The sequence below is a fragment of the Chiloscyllium punctatum genome, chromosome 3 (assembly GCF_047496795.1).
Source record: "Chiloscyllium punctatum isolate Juve2018m chromosome 3, sChiPun1.3, whole genome shotgun sequence".
Classification (NCBI taxonomy): Eukaryota; Metazoa; Chordata; class Chondrichthyes; order Orectolobiformes; family Hemiscylliidae; genus Chiloscyllium; species Chiloscyllium punctatum.
This window is the reverse complement of record NC_092741.1, coordinates 720,912-742,479: the sequence shown is the minus strand read 5'-3', so window position 1 is coordinate 742,479 and position 21,568 is coordinate 720,912. Positions and strand designations below refer to the sequence as shown.

The following is a 21,568-nucleotide window of genomic DNA, read 5'->3' as shown; positions in this document are numbered from 1 at the left end:
CTGCCAGACTCATCGGACTTCCTGTTCCTTTCTCACTCATCTCCTGCTGTTCACTTGCACCTTCACATTCTCCGCTTAGAATTCTGTCTGTCTTTTCAAAATGTTTGCGCCACATCTTCCAAGAACTGAATAGCAAGGGGGACGGTGAGAAAGTTAGCCAGGGACTAGCTCCTTGACGTGAAACCGAAACGCTCTGATGTTCCCTACTGAAGGTGAAAGGGTGAGCCAGGATTCCAGTGAGTGGGCACTGGGTGGTCTCCTTGCATGGATTCACCGACAACAACATGAATCACAATCACACACTATCTCACTTCATCAATCGGTGGTTTCCCAGTCGCCCAGACTCACTGGGGCTCTCCACCTTCAACACCAGGCCCCATCGTCAGAGCACACAGTCACTGGGAGTAGCTTTCAATCAAGGCTCGGGCTGTTTGTCTGGGGTACTCCGTACACACAGTCAGGGGTATCCGAGTCTAGGGGATGCCTTACTCACCCAGGAGCTGGTGGCCTGTGGTATTATCACTGGACTGTTCAACCCGAGGACCGTGGCTCAAATCCCTGCCCTGGCTGATGGTGGAATTGGAATTCAATTTAATTTTAAAATCTGGAATTAAGAGTGGAAGGAAAACCCCATCAGCTTCACTAATGTCCTTTAGGGTGGGAATCTGCTAACCTTCCCTCGTCTCCAGACCCACAGCGATGGGGCTGACCCATCGCTGCCCCCCCTGGGCAACTAGTGATGGGCAATAAACGCTGGCCCGGCCAGTGACACCTTCATCCTGTGAACGAATGAAACGAGCCTCAGTGAAGCAGCACAAAGTCCAGGCGACGATCAAAGCAGCACCCCCACCGCCCCCCCCAATCCCCCCCCCCAACCCCCCCACCCCCCCAACGGTCACAAAAACCCGGGAGAACCAACTGGCTGCACAGGCACACCAAGTAATTCCCTCATACCTTGGGCTGCTTTTACACAACGATGTCTTTCCTGGGGCTGGGAAGAGTGTTCGGACAGGACTCGGACTGTCATACGCTCACCCTGCGACATTATTGGCACGGTCTCCTTGCAATAAGGAACACTGTCCAAGTTAAACTGGCAGCTTCTCCCTGGGTGGCCTTGTTGGAGTGCTCCATGCTCCATGTCCCAGAGTATCGAGGACCATGCCAGGCCATCGTTTGGGAGGCCTGGGAATATTGACTGTTCCCATCACTGAGGAGCTGTCCTGACCCAGTCTGATTGATGGATCCAGTCACTGCAGGGGTTCCCATTGGGACCTTACAAAGCAGTGAAGGTGTAGAGATAGGAAAGACCAGCAAGATGTGGACCAGCAACAACCCCCCCCCCCACCCCAACACGCCTAGCAGCAGCTGGAGGTGTCCTCCCCTGGTGGACAGGAGGACCACAATCAATCATTTCCTCTGCATCACGGAGGGCTCCAGACTGAGGATGTTCAGGGACATTGTTACTGGCCCAAGTGAACTGGAATGTGACCAGCTCCTACCAAGACGCCAATGGGGACCTGCAGAGGATCTCGAAATGGTCAACTCACGACAGTGTTAGGGCTGTTACCACTGCGGTCTGTGCCAGATCACACCCCCACATCCCTTTGTAATTTTTACAAGGGTTTGTAATTTTTATTAATGACTTGGATGAGGGAATTGAAGGATGGGTCAGCAAGTTTGCAGATGACACAAAGGTTGGAGGTGTCGTTAACAGTATAGAGGGCTGTTGTAGGCTGCAGCGGGACATTGATAGGATGCAGAGATGGGCTGAGAGGTGGCAGATGGAGTTCAACCTGGATAAATGTGAGATGATGCATTTTGGAAGGTCGAATTTGAAAGCTGAGTACAGGATTAAGGATAGGATTCTTGGCAGTGTGGAGGAACAGAGGGATCTTGGGGTGCAGGTACATAGATCCACTTAAAATGGCCACCCAAGTGGACAGGGTTGTTAAGAAAGCATATGGTGTTTTGGCTTTCATTAACAGGGGGACTGAGTTTAAGAGTCGTGAGATCTTGTTGCAGCTCTATAAAACTTTGGTTAGACCGCACTTGGAATACTGTGTCCAGTTCTGGTCACCCTATTATAGGAAAGATGTGGATGCATTGGAGAGGGTTCAGAGGAGGTTTACCAGGATGCTGCCTGGACTGGAGGGCTTATCTTATAAGGAGAGAGGTTGACTGAGCTCGGATTTTTCTCATTGGAGAAAAGGAGGAGAAGAGGGGACCTAATTGAGGTATACAAGATAATGAGAGGCATAGATAGAGTCAATAGCCAGAGACTATTTCCCAGGGCAGAAATGGCTAACACGAGGGGTCATAGTTTTAAGCTGGTTGGAGGAAAGTATAGAGGGGATGTCAGAGGTGGGTTCTTTACACAGAGAGTTGTGAGAGCATGGAATGCGTTGCCAGCAGCAGTTGTGGAGGCAGGGTCATTGGGGACATTTAAGAGACTCCTCGACATACATATGATCACAGAAATTTGAGGGTGCATACATGAGGATCAGTGGTCGGCACAACATCGTGGGCTGAAGGGCCTGTTCTGTGCTGTACTGTTCTATGTTCTATGTTCTATCCCTGTGTTTCCCCGGTGATGGGATCTGTGGTGAAGTCAGGACCCTCAGTGGTGTCCTCCTGGTGCTTGCCCACACATGCCAGTCAGAGTCCCATTGTACCGTGGCGTAAAGGGCACTTCCATCACCGCGATCAACAGCCACACTCCATCTTCACCACCTGAAGCTGCCATGATGCGGTTTTTTCTCGAGTGCTCTCATATTCCAATCTGTTCAGGGAGCCTGTTACCTCCAGAGGCTGGTTCCTGGAGGATGAGGCCTTCCCTTGCTGGCCTTGGCTGAAGACTATATGACTCCCTGAATGAGATGGGATGGTGGCACAATACTGCCCATTCTTTGCCCAGCGATGAGAATCTGCGAGACTCTCATGGACATTACAGGAAGTGTAGCCCAGATTTCAACGGGCTTGGAATCTTGGAATCATAAGGTGTACCTCAGGACATGTCAGCTGTGTAGGAGTGTGTGCCACCCAGGTATGTACCTGCTGGAGCTGTTGTTAGCACTGCTATCTTACTGTGTGAAAGACCCAGCTTCGACTCCAGCCGCAGGTGTGGAGTTTGCATCTTCTCCCTGTGTCTGTGTGGATTTCCTCTGGATGCTCCAGTTTCCTGCCCAGTCCTAAGAAGTGTGGGTTAGCCATGGGAAATGACTGTGACAGGGATAGGGTCCGAAAGTTGGTGTGCACCTAATGAGTCGAACGATGTTCTGAACTTGGAGGTGTGTGCTGTACCCTGAAAACTGTTTTATACTGAGATGTTACAGGTACCTGTCGTGTGACTGACGAGCAGTCTCAGAGGACACTGCAAACCTGAAAATATGGAACATTCAGCTGTTTCCACAACACTTTAAATTTCACCCAATCAGTTTAAATTATGCCCCAGGATTGAAAAACCCAATCGAATTTGAATTTTACTGTTGTAACAACATTGAACCAATCAAACGATCCGCTGATTGGGGTATGAAAAAACCCAGCGTTTTGAGAGTTAGCCAGGGAGAGAGATCCATCTCGGGAAAGAGAGAGAGAGAGAGAGAAACTGCTATTGAAAACACTCTCGACCAAAGGTACCTTTATCATATGGAACATCTTTGTAGCAGGTGACCGTAGACGATCCCAGGGGACTCTCCAAACAGGGGAAGATCGACATCCGAGATGGTTTCGGAAATTGATTAGCTGCAAATGTAGCAGGGGCTTTATTGGATTGGCAGATTGTTAGAGAGTGGGAGGGAGATAACAAGACCTTAGAAAGAGGGAGACATGGAGTTGGAAATAGTTGTTGTTTAATGTTGTCTTTTGGAGCGATTTTCTCTCTAAATAGTGAAATTTGGGGAGTACTCTGACAATCATGGTTTGACAGATTCTGAGCTGGGGGAAGCTTTTCTGGGAGTTTGGTTGAATTAACGGAAGGGTTTGGCCTGGATGGTGGCAATGGACACCTTCCCCGACAACACAAACATTGATAGGATAGGAAGGGGCAGATTTGTTTGGAGTAATGCTTCCCGTTTGGGTGTGAGTTCATTTCTCTTCCCATACAGCAACATTCCTATGAATCCTGCAAACCTCTGGCCTCCTGGATTGATGACCTGGCTGAGCGGGTGAACTTCTTCAGGACCTGGTCAAGGCAATTTACTGCAATTGCTCAGAAAAGGTACACACAGCCAGATCCCCATCCCCCAGATCCCCATCTCCCTGATCCCCATCCCCCAGATCCCCATCCCCCAGATCCCCATCTCCCAGATCCCCATCCCCCTGATCCCCATCCCCCTGATCCCCATCCCCCTGATCCCCATCTCCCAGATCCCCATCCCCCTGATCCCCATCCCCCAGATCCCCATCCCCCAGATCCCCATCCCCCAGATCCCCATCTCCCTGATCCCCATCCCCCAGATCCCCATCCCCCAGATCCCCATCTCCCAGATCCCCATCTCCCTGATCCCCATCCCCCAGATCCCCAACCCCCAGATCCCCACCCCCCAGATCCCCATCCCCCTGATCCCCATCCCCCTGATCCCCATCCCCCTGATCCCCATCTCCCAGATCCCCATCCCCCTGATCCCCATCCCCCAGATCCCCATCCCCCAGATCCCCATCCCCCAGATCCCCACCCCCCAGATCCCCATCCCCCTGATCCCCATCCCCCTGATCCCCATCCCCCTGATCCCCATCCCCCTGATCCCCATCCCCCTGATCCCCATCTCCCTGATCCCCATCTCCCTGATCCCCATCCCCCAGATCCCCATCCCCCTGATCCCCATCCCCCTGATCCCCATCCCCCAGATCCCTATCCTCCAGATCCCCATCTCCTTGATCCCCAGTGATTACTCCACTATCCGATCCCCATCTCCCTGATCCCCTGGTTTCTCTCCCATATCTGATCCAAATTTCTCCACCCTGAAATGTAAATCCCATTTGTTCTGGTTGCTACTTTGTACCCTAAGGATACCGGGCTTCGCGCACCTCCTGTATTTAACCGCATCCACCTCTTCATGCTCCACAGGATCTCCCCCGGGAAAACACTGAAACTAACCCCGAGAAAGGCCAGTCAGCTTCAGGAGATTGACTCCCCAGAACCGTATTCCTTCTGGCTATCTGCATTCTTCTTCCCACAAGGTACGTTACCAAGGGCCTGTACTGGTCCACCACAGAGTGAACACCTGTACTGGTCCCTCACACACTGAGCGCCTGTACTGGTCCCTCACACACTGAGCGCCTGTACTGGTCCCTCACACACTGAGCGCCTGTAGTGGTCCCTCATAGAGTGAACACCTGTACTGGTCCCTCACACACTGAGCGCCTGTACTGGTCCCTCACACACTGAGCGTCTGTACTGGTCCCTCACACACTGAGCGCCTGTAGTGGTCCCTCATAGAGTGAACACCTGTACTGCTCCCTCACAGACTGAGCACCTGTACTGGTCCCTCACAGACTGAGCACCTGTACTGGTCCCTCACAAACTGAGTGCCTGTACTGGTCCCTCACAGACTGAGCACCTGTACTGGTCCCTCACTGACTGAGCACCTGTACTGGTCCCTCACTCACTGAGCACCTGTACTGGTCCCTCAGAAACTGAGTGCCTGTACTGGTCCCTCACAGACTGAGCACCTGTACGCGTCATGCATAGAGTGAACATCTGTACTGCTCCCTCACTGACTGAGCACCTGTACTGGTCCCTCACAGACTGAGCGTCTGTACTGGTCCCTCACAGACTGAGCACCTGTTCTGGTCCCTCACAGACTGAGTACCTGTACTGGTCCCTCACAGACTGAGCACCCATACTGGTCCCTCACAGACTGAACGCCTGTACCAGTCCCTCACAGACTGAGCACCTGTACTGGCCCACACAGACTGAGCGCCTGTCCTGATCTCTCACGGACTGAGCACCTGTACTGGTCCCTCACCGACTGACAACCTGTAATGTTACTGCACAGGCTGAGCACTTGTACTGGTCCCTCACAGACTGACTACCTGTACTGATCCCTCACAGACTGAGCACCTGTACTGGTCCCTCACAGACTGACTGCCTGTATTGATCCCTCACAGACTAAGCACCTGTAATGGTCCCTCATATACGGAGCACCTGTACTGGTCCATTACACATGGAGCACCTGTACTGGTCCCTCACAGACTGACCACCCATAATGGTCCCTCACAGGCTGAGCACCTGTACTGGTCCCTCACAGACTGACCACCCATACTGGTCCCTCACAGATTGAGCATCTGTACTGGTCCCTCACAGATTGAGTGCCTGTACTGGTCCCTCACAAACTGAGCACCAGTACTGGTCCCTCACAGACTGCGCCTGTACTGGTCCCTCACAATCTGAGCACCAGTACTGGTCCCTCAGAGACTGAGAACCTGTACTGGTCCCTCATTGACTTTGCACCTGTACTATTACCGCACAGATTGAGCACCTGTACTGGTCCCTCACACACTGAGCGCCTGTAGTGGTCTCTCACATACGGAGCACCCGTACTGGTCCCTCACAGACTGGACATCTTTACTGGTTCCTCACAAACTGAGTGCCTGTACTGGTCTCTCAGAGGCTCAGCACATGTACTGGTCCATCACACACGGAACACCTGTACTGGTTTCTCACGGACTTCGCACCTGTACTGGTCCCTCACAGACTGAGCGCCTGTACTGGTCCCTCAGAAACTGAGAACCCGTACGGGTCCCTCACAGAACAAGCGCCTGTACTGGTGCCTCACAAATTGATGCCTGTACTGGTCCTTCACTGGCTTCGCACCTGTACTGTTACCGCACAGACTGAGCACCTGTACTGGTCCCTCACAGAGTGAGCACCTGTACTGATCCCTCACAGACTGAGCGCCTTAGTGTTCCCTCACAGACCAAGCGCCTGTACTGATCCCACACAGACTGAGCACCCGTACTGATCCCTCACAGAATGAACACCTGTACTGATCCCTCACAGACTGAGCACCTGTACTGATCCCTCACAGACTGAGCACCTGTACTGTTCCCTCACAGACTGAGCACCAGTACTGGTCCCTCACTGACTGAGCACCTGTACTGGTCCCTCACAGACTGAGCACCTGTACTGGTCCCTCACTGACTGAGCACCTGTACTGGTCCCTCACTCACTGAGCACCTGTACTGGTCCCTCAGAAACTGAGTGCCTGTACTGGTCCCTCACAGACTGAGCACCTGTACGCGTCATGCATAGAGTGAACATCTGTACTGGTCCCTCACTGACTGAGCGCCTGTACTGTTCCCTCACAGACTGAGCGCCTGTACTGTTCCCTCACAGACTGAGCACCTGTATGCGTCATGCATAGAGTGAACATCTGTACTGGTCCCTCACTGACTGAGCGCCTGTACTGTTCCCTCACAGACTGAGCACCTGTACTGGACCCTCACTGACTGAGCACCTGTACTGGTCCCTCACTCACTGAGCACCTGTACTGGTCCCTCAGAAACTGAGTGCCTGTACTGGTCCCTCACAGACTGAGCACCTGTACTTGTCCCACACAGACTGAGCACCTGTACTGGTCCCTCACAGACTGGACGCCTGTACTGGTCCCTCAGAGACTGAGCCCCTGTTCTGGTCCCTCACAGACTGAGCACCTGTACTGGTCCCTCACAGACTGAGTGCCTGTACTGGTCCCTCACAGACTGAGTGCCTGTACTGGTCCCTCACAGACTGAGCACCTGTACTGGTCCCTCACTGACTGAGCGCCTGTACTGGTCCCTCACAGACTGAGCACCTGTACTGGTCCCTCACTGACTGAGCATCTGTACTGGTCCCTCACAAACTGAGTGCCTGTACTGATCCCTCACAGACTGAGCACCTCTACTGGTCCCTCACTGACTGAGCGCCTGTACTGGTCCCTCACTCACTGAGCACCTGTACTGGTCCCTCACTGACTGAGCAACTGTACTGATCCCTCACAGACTGAGCGCCTGTACTAGTCCCTCACTGACTGAGCGCCTGTACTGGTCCCTCACTCACTGAGCACCTGTACTGGTCCCTCACTGACTGAGCATCTGTACTGATCCATTACAGACTGAGCGCCTGTACTAGTCCCTCACAGACTGATCACCTGTTCTGGTCCCTCACAGACTGAGCGCCTATACTGTTCCCTCACAGACCAAGCGCCTGTACTGGTCCCTCACCGACTGAGCACCTGTACTGGTCCCTCACAGACTGAGCTCCTATACTGGTCCCTCAATGACTGAGCACCTGTACTAGTCCCTCACAGACTGAGCACCTGTACTAGTCCCTCACAGACTGAGCACCTGTACTGGTCCCTCACAGACTGAGCCCCTGTACTGGTCCCTCTCTGACTGAGCACCTGTACTGGTCCCTCTCTGACTGAGCGTCTGTACTGGTCCCTCACCGACTGAGCACCTGTACTGGTCTCTCACTGACTGAGCACCTGTACTGGTCCCTCACAGACTGAGCACCTGTACTGGTCCCTCACCGACTGAGCACCTGTACTGGTCCCTCACCGACTGAGCACCTGTACTGGTCCCTCACTGACTGAGCACCTGTACTGGTCCCTCACAGACTGAGCACCTGTACTGGTCCCTCACTGACTGAGCACCTGTTCTGGTCCCTCACGGACTGAGCACCTGTACTGGTCCCTCACAGACTGAGCACCTGTACTGGTCCCTCACAAACTGAGTGCCTGTACTGCTCCCTCACAGACTGAGCACCTGTACTGGTCCCTCACTGACTGAGCACCTGTACTGGTCCCTCACTCACTGAGCACCTGTACTGGTCCCTCAGAAACTGAGTGCCTGTACTGGTCCCTCACAGACTGAGCACCTGTACGCGTCATGCAGAGAGTGAAAATCTGTACTGGTCCCACACTGACTGAGCGCCTGTACTGTTCCCTCACAGACTGAGCGCCTGTACTGTTCCCTCACAGACTGAGCACCTGTACTGGTCCCTCACTCACTGAGCACCTGTACTGGTCCCTCACAAACTGAGTGCCTGTACTGGTCCCTCACTGACTGAGCGCCTGTACTGGTCCCTCACTGACTGAGCACCTGTACTGGTCCCTCACTCACTGAGCACCTGTACTGGTCCCTCAGAAACTGAGTGCCTGTACTGGTCCCTCACAGACTGAGCACCTGTACGCGTCATGCATAGAGTGAACATCTGTACTGGTCCCTCACTGACTGAGCGCCTGTACTGTTCCCTCACAGACTGAGCACCTGTACTGGACCCTCACTGACTGAGCACCTGTACTGGTCCCTCACTCACTGAGCACCTGTACTGGTCCCTCAGAAACTGAGTGCCTGTACTGGTCCCTCACAGACTGAGCACCTGTACGCGTCATGCATAGAGTCAACATCTGTACTGGTCCCTCACTGACTGAGCGCCTGTACTGTTCCCTCACAGACTGAGCGCCTGTACTGTTCCCTCACAGACTGAGCACCTGTACTGGTCCCTCACAGACTGAGCCCCTATACTGGTCCCTCACTGACTGAGCACCTGTACTGGTCCCTCACTGACTGAGCGCCTGTACTGGTCCCTCACTCACTGAGCACCTGTACTGGTCCCTCACTCACTGTGCACCTGTACTGGTCCCTCACAGACTGAGCCCCTATACTGCTCCCTCACTGACTGAGCACCTGTACTGGTCCCTCACAGACTGAGCACCTGTACTGGTCCCTCACTCACTGAGCACCTGTACTGGTCCCTCACTGACTGAGCACCTGTACTGGTCCATCACTCACTGAGCACCTGTACTAGTCCCTCAGAAACTGAGTGCCTGTACTGGTCCCTCACAGACTGAGCACCTGTACGCGTCATGCATAGAGTGAACATCTGTACTGGTCCCTCACTGACTGAGCGCCTGTACTGTTCCCTCACAGACTGAGCACCTGTACTGGTCCCTCACAGACTGAGCACCTGTACTGGTCCCTCACTGACTGAGCACCTGTACTGGTCCCTCACTCACTGAGCACCTGTACTGGTCCCTCAGAAACTGAGTGCCTGTACTGGTCCCTCACAGACTGAGCACCTGTACGCGTCATGCATAGAGTGAACATCTGTACTGGTCCCTCACTGACTGAGCGCCTGTACTTGTCCCACACAGACTGAGCACCTGTACTGGTCCCTCACTGACTGAGCACCTGTACTGGTCCCTCACAGACTGAGCACCTGTACTGGTCCCTCACAAACTGAGTGCCTGTACTGATCCCTCACAGACTGAGCACCTCTACTGGTCCCTCAGAGACTGAGCCCCTGTTCTGGTCCCTCACTGACTGAGCACCTGTACTGGTCCCTCACAGACTGAGCGCCTGTACTGGTCCCTCACTCACTGAGCACCTGTACTGGTCCCTCACTCACTGAGCACCTGTACTAGTCCCTCAGAAACTGAGTGCCTGTACTGGTCCCTCACAGACTGAGCACCTGTACGCGTCATGCATAGAGTGAACATCTGTACTGGTCCCTCACTGACTGAGCGCCTGTACTGTTCCCTCACAGACTGAGCACCTGTACTGGTCCCTCACTGACTGAGCACCTGTACTGGTCCCTCACTCACTGAGCACCTGTACTGGTCCCTCAGAAACTGAGTGCCTGTACTGGTCCCTCACAGACTGAGCACCTGTACGCGTCATGCATAGAGTGAACATCTGTACTGGTCCCTCACTGACTGAGCGCCTGTACTTGTCCCACACAGACTGAGCACCTGTACTGGTCCCTCACTGACTGAGCACCTGTCCTGGTCCCTCAGAGACTGAGCCCCTGTTCTGGTCCCTCACAGACTGAGCACCTGTACTGGTCCCTCACAGAGTGAGCACCTGTACTGGTCCCTCACAGACTGAGCGCCTGTACTGGTCCCTCACAGACTGAGCACCTGTACTGGTCCCTCACAGACTGAGCACCTGTACTGGTCTCTCACTGACTGAGCACCTGTACTGGTCCCTCACAGACTGAGCACCTGTTCTGGTCCCTCACTGACTGAGCACCTGTACTGGTCTCTCACTGACTGAGCACCTGTACTGGTCCCTCACAGACTGAGCCCCTGTACTGGTCCCTCTCAGACTGAGCCCCTGTACTGGTCCCTCTCAGACTGAGCACCTGTACTTGTCCCAGACAGACTGAGCACCTGTACTGGTCCCTCACAGAGTGAGCACCTGTACTGGTCCCTCAGAGACTGAGCCCCTGTTCTGGTCCCTCACAGACTGAGCCCCTGTTCTGGGCCCTCACAGACTGAGCACCTGTACTTGTCCCTCACAGAGTGAGCACCTGTACTGGTCCCTCACAGACTGGAGGCCTGTACTGGTCCCTCAGAGACTGAGCCCCTGTTCTGGTCCCTCACAGACTGAGCACCTGTACTGGTCCCTCACAGACTGAGCACCTGTACTGGTCCCTCACAAACTGAGTGCCTGTACTGATCCCTCACAGACTGAGCACCTGTACTGGTCCCTCACAGACTGAGCGCCTGTACTGGTCCCTCACTCACTGAGCACCTGTACTGGTCCCTCACTCACTGAGCACCTGTACTAGTCCCTCAGAAACTGAGTGCCTGTACTGGTCCCTCACAGACTGAGCACCTGTACGCGTCATGCATAGAGTGAACATCTGTACTGGTCCCTCACTGACTGAGCGCCTGTACTGTTCCCTCACAGACTGAGCACCTGTACTGGTCCCTCACTGACTGAGCACCTGTACTGGTCCCTCACTCACTGAGCACCTGTACTGGTCCCTCAGAAACTGAGTGCCTGTACTGGTCCCTCACAGACTGAGCACCTGTACGCGTCATGCATAGAGTGAACATCTGTACTGGTCCCTCACTGACTGAGCGCCTGTACTTGTCCCACACAGACTGAGCACCTGTACTGGTCCCTCACAGACTGGACGCCTGTACTGGTCCCTCAGAGACTGAGCCCCTGTTCTGGTCCCTCACAGACTGAGCACCTGTACTGGTCCCTCACAGAGTGAGCACCTGTACTGGTCCCTCACAGACTGAGCGCCTGTACTGGTCCCTCACAGACTGAGCACCTGTACTGGTCCCTCACAGACTGAGTGCCTGTACTGATCCCTCACAGACTGAGCACCTGTTCTGGTCCCTCACTGACTGAGCACCTGTACTGGTCTCTCACTGACTGAGCACCTGTACTGGTCCCTCACAGACTGAGCCCCTGTACTGGTCCCTCTCAGACTGAGCCCCTGTACTGGTCCCTCTCAGACTGAGCACCTGTACTTGTCCCAGACAGACTGAGCACCTGTACTGGTCCCTCACAGAGTGAGCACCTGTACTGGTCCCTCAGAGACTGAGCCCCTGTTCTGGTCCCTCACAGACTGAGCCCCTGTTCTGGGCCCTCACAGACTGAGCACCTGTACTTGTCCCTCACAGAGTGAGCACCTGTACTGGTCCCTCACAGACTGGAGGCCTGTACTGGTCCCTCAGAGACTGAGCCCCTGTTCTGGTCCCTCACAGACTGAGCACCTGTACTGGTCCCTCACAGACTGAGCACCTGTACTGGTCCCTCACAAACTGAGTGCCTGTACTGATCCCTCACAGACTGAGCACCTCTACTGGTCCCTCAGAGACTGAGCCCCTGTTCTGGTCCCTCACTGACTGAGCCCCTGTTCTGGTCCCTCACTGACTGAGCACCTGTACTGGTCCCTCACAGACTGAGTGCCTGTACTGATCCCTCAGAGACTGAGCCCCTGTTCTGGTCCCTCACAGACTGAGCACGTGTACTGGTCCCTCACAGACTGAGCGCCTGTACTAGTCCCTCAGAGATTGAGCCCCTGTTCTGGTCCCTCACAGACTGAGCACATGTACTGGTCCCTCACAGACTGAGCACCTGTACTGGTCTCTCACTGAATGAGCACCTGTACTGGTCCCTCACAGACTGAGTGCCTGTACTGATCCCTCACAGACTGAGCGCCTGTACTAGTCCCTCACAGACTGAGCGCCTGTACTGATCCCTCACAGACTGAGCGCCTATACTGTTCCCTCACTGACTGAGCACCTGTACTGGTCCCTAACTGACTGAGCACCTGTACTGGTCCCTAACTGACTGAGCGCCTGTACTGGTCCCTCACTGACTGAGTGCCTGTACTGGTCCCTCACTGACTGAGCACCTGTTCTGGTCCCTCACTGACTGAGCGCCTGTACTTGTCCCTCACTGACTGGGCGCCTGTACTTGTCCCTCACTGACTGAGCACCTGTACTGGTCCCCCGGGAGTTGGGTGGTGAGGACATGTTCCAGTCCCTTGGTGACGAAGCCCTGTTCCCCAATGAATCGGTGGGAGTGAGTGGATCCCCCAACGATCCCCCTTTCACTCTCCCCAGCTGCCCTCCTGGATTTTCCCAGCTCACTCAGTCAGACAATAACTGAGGGTAATATCTGATTGACTCCCTGATGAGGTTTCACTCCGGGAGTTTGGGATTTGAGCTCTCCTCGGGGGATCGTGGTGATGAAGATGAGGTTGATCCTCTGGTTTGTAACAGAGGCCCCGTGTTCCACTGCAGGACTCCTGACAGCTCTGTTACAGAACCATGCTCGCAAAAACAGCCTCTCCGTGGATAATGTCACCTTCGAGTTCCACGTCCAGCCTTTCACCAAACTAACCAAAGAGTTCTTCAGTGTCCGCAAACACCAATCCAACATCTGGCTGCAAGCCTTCAAGGTGAATATTCTGGGAAAAACCGAGACAAGGGTCAACATGGGGAAGGATCAGGAGACTACTGGGGGGGAGAGTCAACCCAGGGGAGAGACACGGGGAGTATACAGTGTCCTGGGGGGGAGAGTGAACCCAGGGGACAGACACGGGGAGTATACAGTGTCCTGGGGGGGGGAGAGTGAACCCAAGGGACAGACATGGGGAGTATACAGTGTCCTGGGGGGGAGAGTGAACCCAGGGGAGAGACACCGGGAGTATAGAGGGTCCTGGGGGGGGGAGAGTGAACCCAGGGGAGAGACACCGGGAGTATACAGTGTACTGGGGGGGGAGAGTGAACCCAGGGGAGAGACACCGGGAGTATACAGTGTACTGGGGGGGGAGAGTGAACCCAGGGGAGAGACACGGGGAGTATACAGTGTCCTGGGGGGGGGAGACAAAACCCAGGGGACAGACACGGGGAGTATACAGTGTCCTGGGGAGGGGGAGACAAAACCCAGGGGACAGACACGGGGAGTATACAGTGTCCTGGGGGGGAGACAAAACCCAGGGGACAGACATGGGGAGTATACAGTGTCCTGGGGGGGAGAGTGAACCCAGGGGACAGACACGGGGAGTATACAGTGTCCTGGGGGACAGAGTGAACCCAGGGGAGAGACACCGGGAGTATACAGTGTACTGGGGGGGGAGAGTGAACCCAGGGGAGAGACACCGGGAGTATACAGTGTACTGGGGGGGGAGAGTCAACCCAGGGGAGAGACACGGGGAGTATACAGTGTCCTGGGGGGGGAGACAAAACCCAGGGGACAGACACGGGGAGTATACAGTGTCCTGGGGGGGAGAGTGAACCCAGGGGACAGACACGGGGAGTATACAGTGTCCTGGGGGACAGAGTGAACCCAGGGGACAGACACGGGGAGTATACAGTGTCCTGGGGGGGGTGAGTGAACCCAGGGGACAGACACGGGGAGTATACAGTGTCCTGGGGGTGAGAGTGAACTCAGGGGACAGACATGGGGAGTATACAGTGTCCTGGGGGGAGGGGGGGGGGGGAGAGTGAACCCAGGGGACAGACACGGGGAGTATACAGTGTCCTGGGGGGAGGGGGGGGGAGAGTGAACCCAGGGGACATACACGGGGAGTATACAGTGTCCTGGGGGGGAGAGTGAACCCAGGGGCAGACACGGGGAGTATACAGTGTCCTGGGGGGGAGAGTGAACCCAGGGGATAGACACGGGGAGTATACAGTGTCCTGGGGGGGGAGAGTGAACCCAGGGGATAGACACGGGGAGTATACAGTGTCCTGGGGGGGAGAGTGAACCCAGGGGACAGACACGGGGAGTATACAGTGTCCTGGGGGGGAGAGTGAACCCAGGGGACAGACACGGGGAGTATACAGTGTCCTGGGGGGACAGAGTGAACCCAGGGGACATACACGGGGAGTATACAGTGTCCTGAGGGGGGACAGAGTGAACCCAGGGGACATACACGGGAAGTATACAGTGTCCTGGGGGGGAGAGTGAACTCAGGGGACATACACGGGGAGTATACAGTGTCCTGGGGGTAGGGGGGCGGAAGAGTGAACCCAGGGGACATACACGGGGAGTATACAGTGTCCCTGGGGGGAGAGTGAACCCAGGGGACAGATACGTGAAGTATACAGTGTCCTGGGGGGGAGAGTGAACCCAGGGGACAGACACGGGGAGTATACAGTGTCCTCGGGGGACAGAGTGAACCCAGGGGACAGACACGGGGAGTATACAGTGTCCTCGGGGGAGGGGGGGGGGAGAGTGAACCCAGGGGACATACACGGGGAGTATACAGTGTCCTGGGGGGGAGAGTGAACCCAGGGGCAGACACGGGGAGTATACAGTGTCCTGGGGGGGAGAGTGAACCCAGGGGATAGACACGGGGAGAATACAGTGTCCTGGGGGGGCAGAGTGAACCCAGGGGACAGACACGGGGAGTATACAGTGTCCTGGGGGGGAGAGTGAACCCAGGGGACAGACACGGGGAGTATACAGTGTCCTGGGGGGACAGAGTGAACCCAGGGGACATACACGGGGAGTATACAGTGTCCTGAGGGGGGACAGAGTGAACCCAGGGGACATACACGGGAAGTATACAGTGTCCTGGGGGGGAGAGTGAACTCAGGGGACATACACGGGGAGTATACAGTGTCCTGGGGGGAGGGGGGGGGAAGAGTGAACCCAGGGGACATACACGGGGAGTATACAGTGTCCCTGGGGGGAGAGTGAACCCAGGGGACAGATACGTGAAGTATACAGTGTCCTGGGGGGGAGAGTGAACCCAGGGGACAGACACGGGGAGTATACAGTGTCCTCGGGGGACAGAGTGACCTCAGGGGACAGACACGGGGAGTATACAGTGTCCTGGGGGGGAGAGTGAACCCAGGGAACAGACACGGGGAGTATACAGTGTCCTGGGGGGACAGAGTGAACTCAGGGGACAGACACGGGGAGTATACAGAGTCCTTCAGGGTGCAAGTGTTTACCCAGGGTAGGGATCGGGGTTACTGGGCAGGGTGAGTGTGTTTACCCAGGGCAGGGGTCAGGGGTTACAGGATTAGTGGTGCTGGAAGAGCACAGCAGTTCAGGCAGCATCCAACGAGCAGCGAAATCGACGTTTTGGGCAAAAGCCCTTCATCAGGAATAAAGCCAGTGAGCCTGAAGTGTGGAGAGATAAGCTAGAGGAGGGTGGGGGTGGGGAGAGAGTAGCATAGAGTACAATGGGTGAGTGGGGGAGGGGATGAAGGTGATGGGTCAAGGAGGAGAGGGTGGAGTGGATAGGTGGAAAAGGAGATAGGTAGGTCGGACAAGTCCGGACAAGTCAAGGGGACAGTAACTGAGCTGGAAGTTTGAAACTAGGGTGAGGTGGGGGAAGAGGAAATGAGGAAACTGTTGAAGTCCACATTGATGCCCTGGGGTTGAAGTGTTCCGAGGCGGAAGATGAGGCGTTCTTCCTCCAGGCGTCTGGTGGTGAAGGAGCGGCGGTGAAGGAGGCCCAGGACCTCCATGTCCTCGGTAGAGTGGGAGGGAGAGTTGAAATGTTGGGCCACGGGGTGGTGTGGTTGATTGGTGCGGGTGCCCCGGAGATGTTCCCTAAAGCGCTCTGCTAGGAGGCGCCCAGTCTCCCCAATGTAGAGGAGACTGCATCGGGAGCAACGGATACAATAAATGATATTGGTGGATGTGCAAGTAAAACTTTGATGGATGTGGAAGGCTCCTTTAGGGCCTTGGATAGAGGTGAGGGAGGAGGTGTGGGTTTTACAGTTCCTGTGGTGGCAGGGGAAAGTGCCAGGATGGGAGGGTGGGTCGTAGGGGGGTGTGGACCTGACCAGGTAGTCGCAGAGGGAACGGTCTTTGCGGAAGGCGGAAAGGGGTGGAGAGGGAAATATATCCCTGGTGATGGGGTCTGTTTGGAGGTGTCGGAAATGTCGACAGATGATTTGGTTTATGCGAAGGTTGGTAGGGTGGAAGGTGAGCACCAGGGGGGTTCTGTCCTTGTTATGGTTGGAGGGGTGGGGTCTGAGGGCGGAGGTGCGGGATGTGGACGAGATGCGTTGGAGGGCATCTTTAACCACGTGGGAAGGGAAATTGCGGTCTCTAAAGAAGGAGACCATCTGGTGTGTTCTGTGGTGGAACTGATCCTCCTGGGAGCAGATACGGCGGAGGCGGAGAAATTGGGAATACGGGATGGCATTTTTGCAAGAGGTAGGGTGGGAAGAGGTGTAATCCAGGTAGCGATGGGAGTCAGTGGGTTTGTAAAAAATGTCAGTGTCAAGTTGGTCGTCATTAATGGAGATGGAGAGGTCCAGGAAGGGGAGGGAGGTGTCAGAGATGGTCCTGGTAAATTTAAGGTCAGGGTGGAAAGTGTTGGTGAAGTTGATGAATTGCTCAACCTCCTCGCGGGAGCACGAGGTGGCGCCAATGCAGTCATCAATGTAACGGAGGAAGAACTGTTCTACATAGCCAACAAAGAGACAGGCATAGCTGGGGTCCAGACAACCTTCGCATCAACCAAATCATCCGCCGATATTTCTGCCACCTCCAAACAGACCCCACCACCAGGGATATATTTCCCTCCCCACCCCTTTCCACCTTCCGCAAAGACCGTTCCCTCCGTGACTACCTGGTCAGGTCCACACCCCCCTACGACCACCCTCCCATACTGGCACTTTCCCCTGCCACCGCAGGAACTGTAAAACCTGCGCCCACACCTCCTCCCTCACCTCTATCCAAGGCCCTAAAGGAGCCTTCCACATCCATCAAAGTTTTACTTGCATATCCACTAATATCATTTATTGTATCCGTTGCTCCCGATGCAGTCTCCTCTACATTGGGGAGACTGGGCACCTCCTAGCAGAGCGCTTTAGGGAACATCTCCGGGACACCCGCACCAATCAACCACACCGCCCCGTGGCCCAACATTTCAACTCCCCCTCCCACTCTGCCGAGGACATGGAGGTCCTGGGCCTCCTTCACCACCGCTCCCTCACCACCAGACGCCTGGAGGAAGAACGCCTCATCTTCCGCCTCGGAACACTTCAACCCCAGGGCATCAATGTGGACTTCAACAGCTTCCTCATTTCCCTTTCCCCCACCTCACCCTAGTTCTAAACTTCCAGCTCAGTAACTGTCCCCATGACTTGTCCGGACTTGTCCGACCCGCCTATCTCCTTTTCCACCTATCCACTCCACCCTCTCCTCCTTGACCCATCACCTTCATCCCCTCCCCCACTCACCCATTGTACTCTCTGCTACTTTCTCCCCGTCCCCACCCTCCTCTAGCTTATCTCTCCACGCTTCAGGCTCACTGCCTTTATTCCTGATGAAGGGCTTTTGCCCGAAACGTTGATTTCGCTGCTTGTTGGATGCTGCCTGAACTGCTGTGCTCTTCCAGCACCACTAATACAGAATCTGGTTTTCAGCATCTGCAGTTATTGTTTTTACCCCGTCAGGGGTTACAGGGCAAGGTAAGGGCATTTACCCAGGTTGGGGGTCAGGGGTTACTGGGCAGGGTAAGGGCGTTTACCCAGAGTAGGGGTCAGGGGTTACTGGGCAGGGTAAGGGCGTTTACCCAGAGTAGGGGTCAGGGGTTACTGGGAAGAGTAATGGGGCCCTCGCACTGCTGTCTGATTCCCTTTGATGTGGTTTTGTCACAGCACCCTGACCCTGACCCTGACCCTGAACGTGCCCGTACCCACCACCCTGCCCCCCCTGACAATGGGGCTTTCCTTTTGGGCCTGTATTTGGATGGCGCCTGCTGGGACCATGAGAACCAGGTGCTGCAGGATTCCAGTGTGGGTCAGCGATATTCGGAAATGCCGGAGATTCTCTTCCTCCCCGTCCAGGTGAGGGTCATCCTTCCCTTTGGGTCAATCTCCATTGTTTATCGTGTACCAAGAGGGCCTCAGGACAGACCCAACACAGAGCCCCTCGGAGGGGGGTCCCACAGAGGGGGAGTCTGAGGGGGGTCCCTCGGAGGGGAGTCTGAGGGGAGTCCCTCAGAGGGGAGTCTGAGGGGGGTCCCTTGGAGGGGAGTCTGAGGGGAGTCCCTCACAGGGGAGTCTCTGGGGAGTCCCTCAGAGGGGAGTCTGAGGGGAGTCCCTCGGAGGGGAGTCCCTTGGAGGGTTTGGAGGAGGCTCCCTCGGAGGGTTTGGAGGAGCCTCCCTGGGAGGGTTTGGAGGAGGCTCCCTCGGAGGGTTTGCAGGAGGCTCCCTCGGAGGGTTTGGAGGAGGCTCCCTCGGAGGGTTTGGAGGAGGCTCCCTCGGAGGGTTTGGAGGAGGCTCCCTCGGAGGGTTTGGAGGAGGCTCCCTCGGAGGGTTTGGAGGAGGCTCCCTCGGAGGGTTTGGAGGGGTGAAGTATAACAATGTGTTGATGAAGGTTCCATGACCCTGAGTGTGGGCTGATCGCAGTTTGTCTGATTTCAGGTTGACCGGATGTCGGCAGAGCTCCCTGGGAAGAGGGTTTATGAGTGCCCCTTGTATCGGACCTCCCAACGGGCAGGAACACTCACATCCACCGGACATTCCACCAACTTCGTCATTCCCGTCAATCTGCCCACACATGTTGCTGCCAGTTACTGGGTCACCCGGGGAGTAGCACTGTTGTGCCAACTGGACGACTGACACCACGGCACCTTCCTGTAGAACAGGAGTTCACAATCCAACCTCAACTCCCTCTCCTGCCCACTTTACCACTCTCCCCATCCCCACGTTCCATTATTACCCTCTCATTTATTCCCGTTTTCTCACCAGACCCAAGCCCTGGACATATCAGACTCCAATCCCATTTACTCATCCCAATTCAATCTGGGATTTCAACACTTCACGCACAGTTTCCTAATCTCAGCACAATCCCAGAACCCCAGTGATGCCCAGTTTCCCAACCCAATGCTAACTCGGAATTTGATTCCGAGTTTCCCAGTCTCAGCCCTATCCCAGAGTCCCAATATTCCACCCCCGTTGATAATCAGGAATCTGGGATAACGCAGACATTCAGAAACCAACATGGCACTCACAGAGATAACGGGCTGTCTGCAGAGATGGGACTGGCATTGGCTGCAAGAACACGATGTGGAAAGGGAGCTGGACGTGTGATACTCAGACAAATGGGTTCAATCTTTCTCCGGACCCAAGATCGAGCCAGTGCCAGGAGCTCTCAACGTGGGGTCACAGAGGTCAACGTGGGGTCACAGAGGTCAATATATTACCAAGAGTTGGGCAGCGTTCAAACGGATTCAATAAATTACAGTGATTTCTCAATTCTGCCTGACTCACTTTCAAGTTTGTTTCCCACACCTCATTCGGAATGGCATCCTGTCCAAAAACAGCAGGACAATCAGGAAAGGGCTGTAATCCCAGAGACAGTCAGTCTGACAGTGCTAACAGACACATAATCCACAGATTGTCAGTCTGATGGTGATAACAGAGACATGACACAGATTGTCGGTCTGATGGTGATAACAGAGACATGACACAGATTGTCAGTCTGATGGTGATAACAGAGACATGACACAGATTGTCAGTCTGATGGTGATAACAGAGACATGACACAGATTGTCGGTCTGATGGTGACAACAGAGACATGACACAGATTGTCAGTCTGATGGTGATAACAGAGACATGACACAGATTGTCGGTCTGATGGTGATAACAGAGACATTACACAGATTGTCAGTCTGAGAGGGATAACAGAGACATTACACAGATTGTCAGTCTGATGGTGATAACAGAGACATGACACAGATTGAGAGGGATAACAGAGACATTACACAGATTGTCAGTCTGATGGTGATAACAGAGACATTACACAGATTGTCAGTCTGAGAATGATAACACAGACATTACACAGATTGTCAGTCAGAGTGTGATAACAGAGTCATTACACAGATTGTCGGTCTGATGCTGATAACAGAGACATTACACAGATTGTCAGTCTGAGAGTGATAACAGAGATATTACACAGATTGTCAGTCTGAGAGTGATAACAGAGACATTACACGGATTGTCAGTCTGATGGTGATAACAGAGACATTACACAGAATGTCAGTCTGATGGTGATAACAGAGACATTACACACATTGTCAGTCTAAGTGTGATAACAGAGACATTACACAGATTGTCAGTCTGAGAGGGATAACAGAGACATTACACAGATTGTCAGTCTGATGGTGATAACAGAGACATTACACAGATTGTCAGTCTGATGGTGATAACGGAGACATTACACAGATTGTCAGTCTGAGAGTGATAACAGAGACATTACACAGATTGTCAGTCTGATGGTGATAACAGAGACATTACACAGATTGTCAGTCTGAGAGGGATAACAGAGACATTACACAGATTGTCTGTCTGAGAGG

The 21,568-nt window shown here is 54.5% G+C and overlaps 1 protein-coding gene across 2 annotated transcripts in view; it reads left to right on the top strand.

Annotated features, from left to right (window-relative positions):
* LOC140455223 (dynein axonemal heavy chain 6-like) overlaps window positions 1-20,471 on the top strand; it is a 36,300-nt gene extending 15,829 nt beyond the window's left edge. The window contains exons 5-9 of one of the 2 annotated variants that reach the window (XM_072549948.1): window positions 4,104-4,216; window positions 5,066-5,178; window positions 13,533-13,690; window positions 18,867-19,055; window positions 19,635-20,471. In XM_072549948.1, coding sequence (XP_072406049.1) covers window positions 4,104-4,216; window positions 5,066-5,178; window positions 13,533-13,690; window positions 18,867-19,055; window positions 19,635-19,832 — 771 coding nt within the window. In that variant the 3' untranslated portion in view covers window positions 19,833-20,471. The remainder of the gene's footprint in view (window positions 1-4,103; window positions 4,217-5,065; window positions 5,179-13,532; window positions 13,691-18,866; window positions 19,056-19,634) is intronic. The other variant, XM_072549955.1, reaches the window with a different exon arrangement.
* Window positions 20,472-21,568: the final 1,097 nt, after the last annotated feature.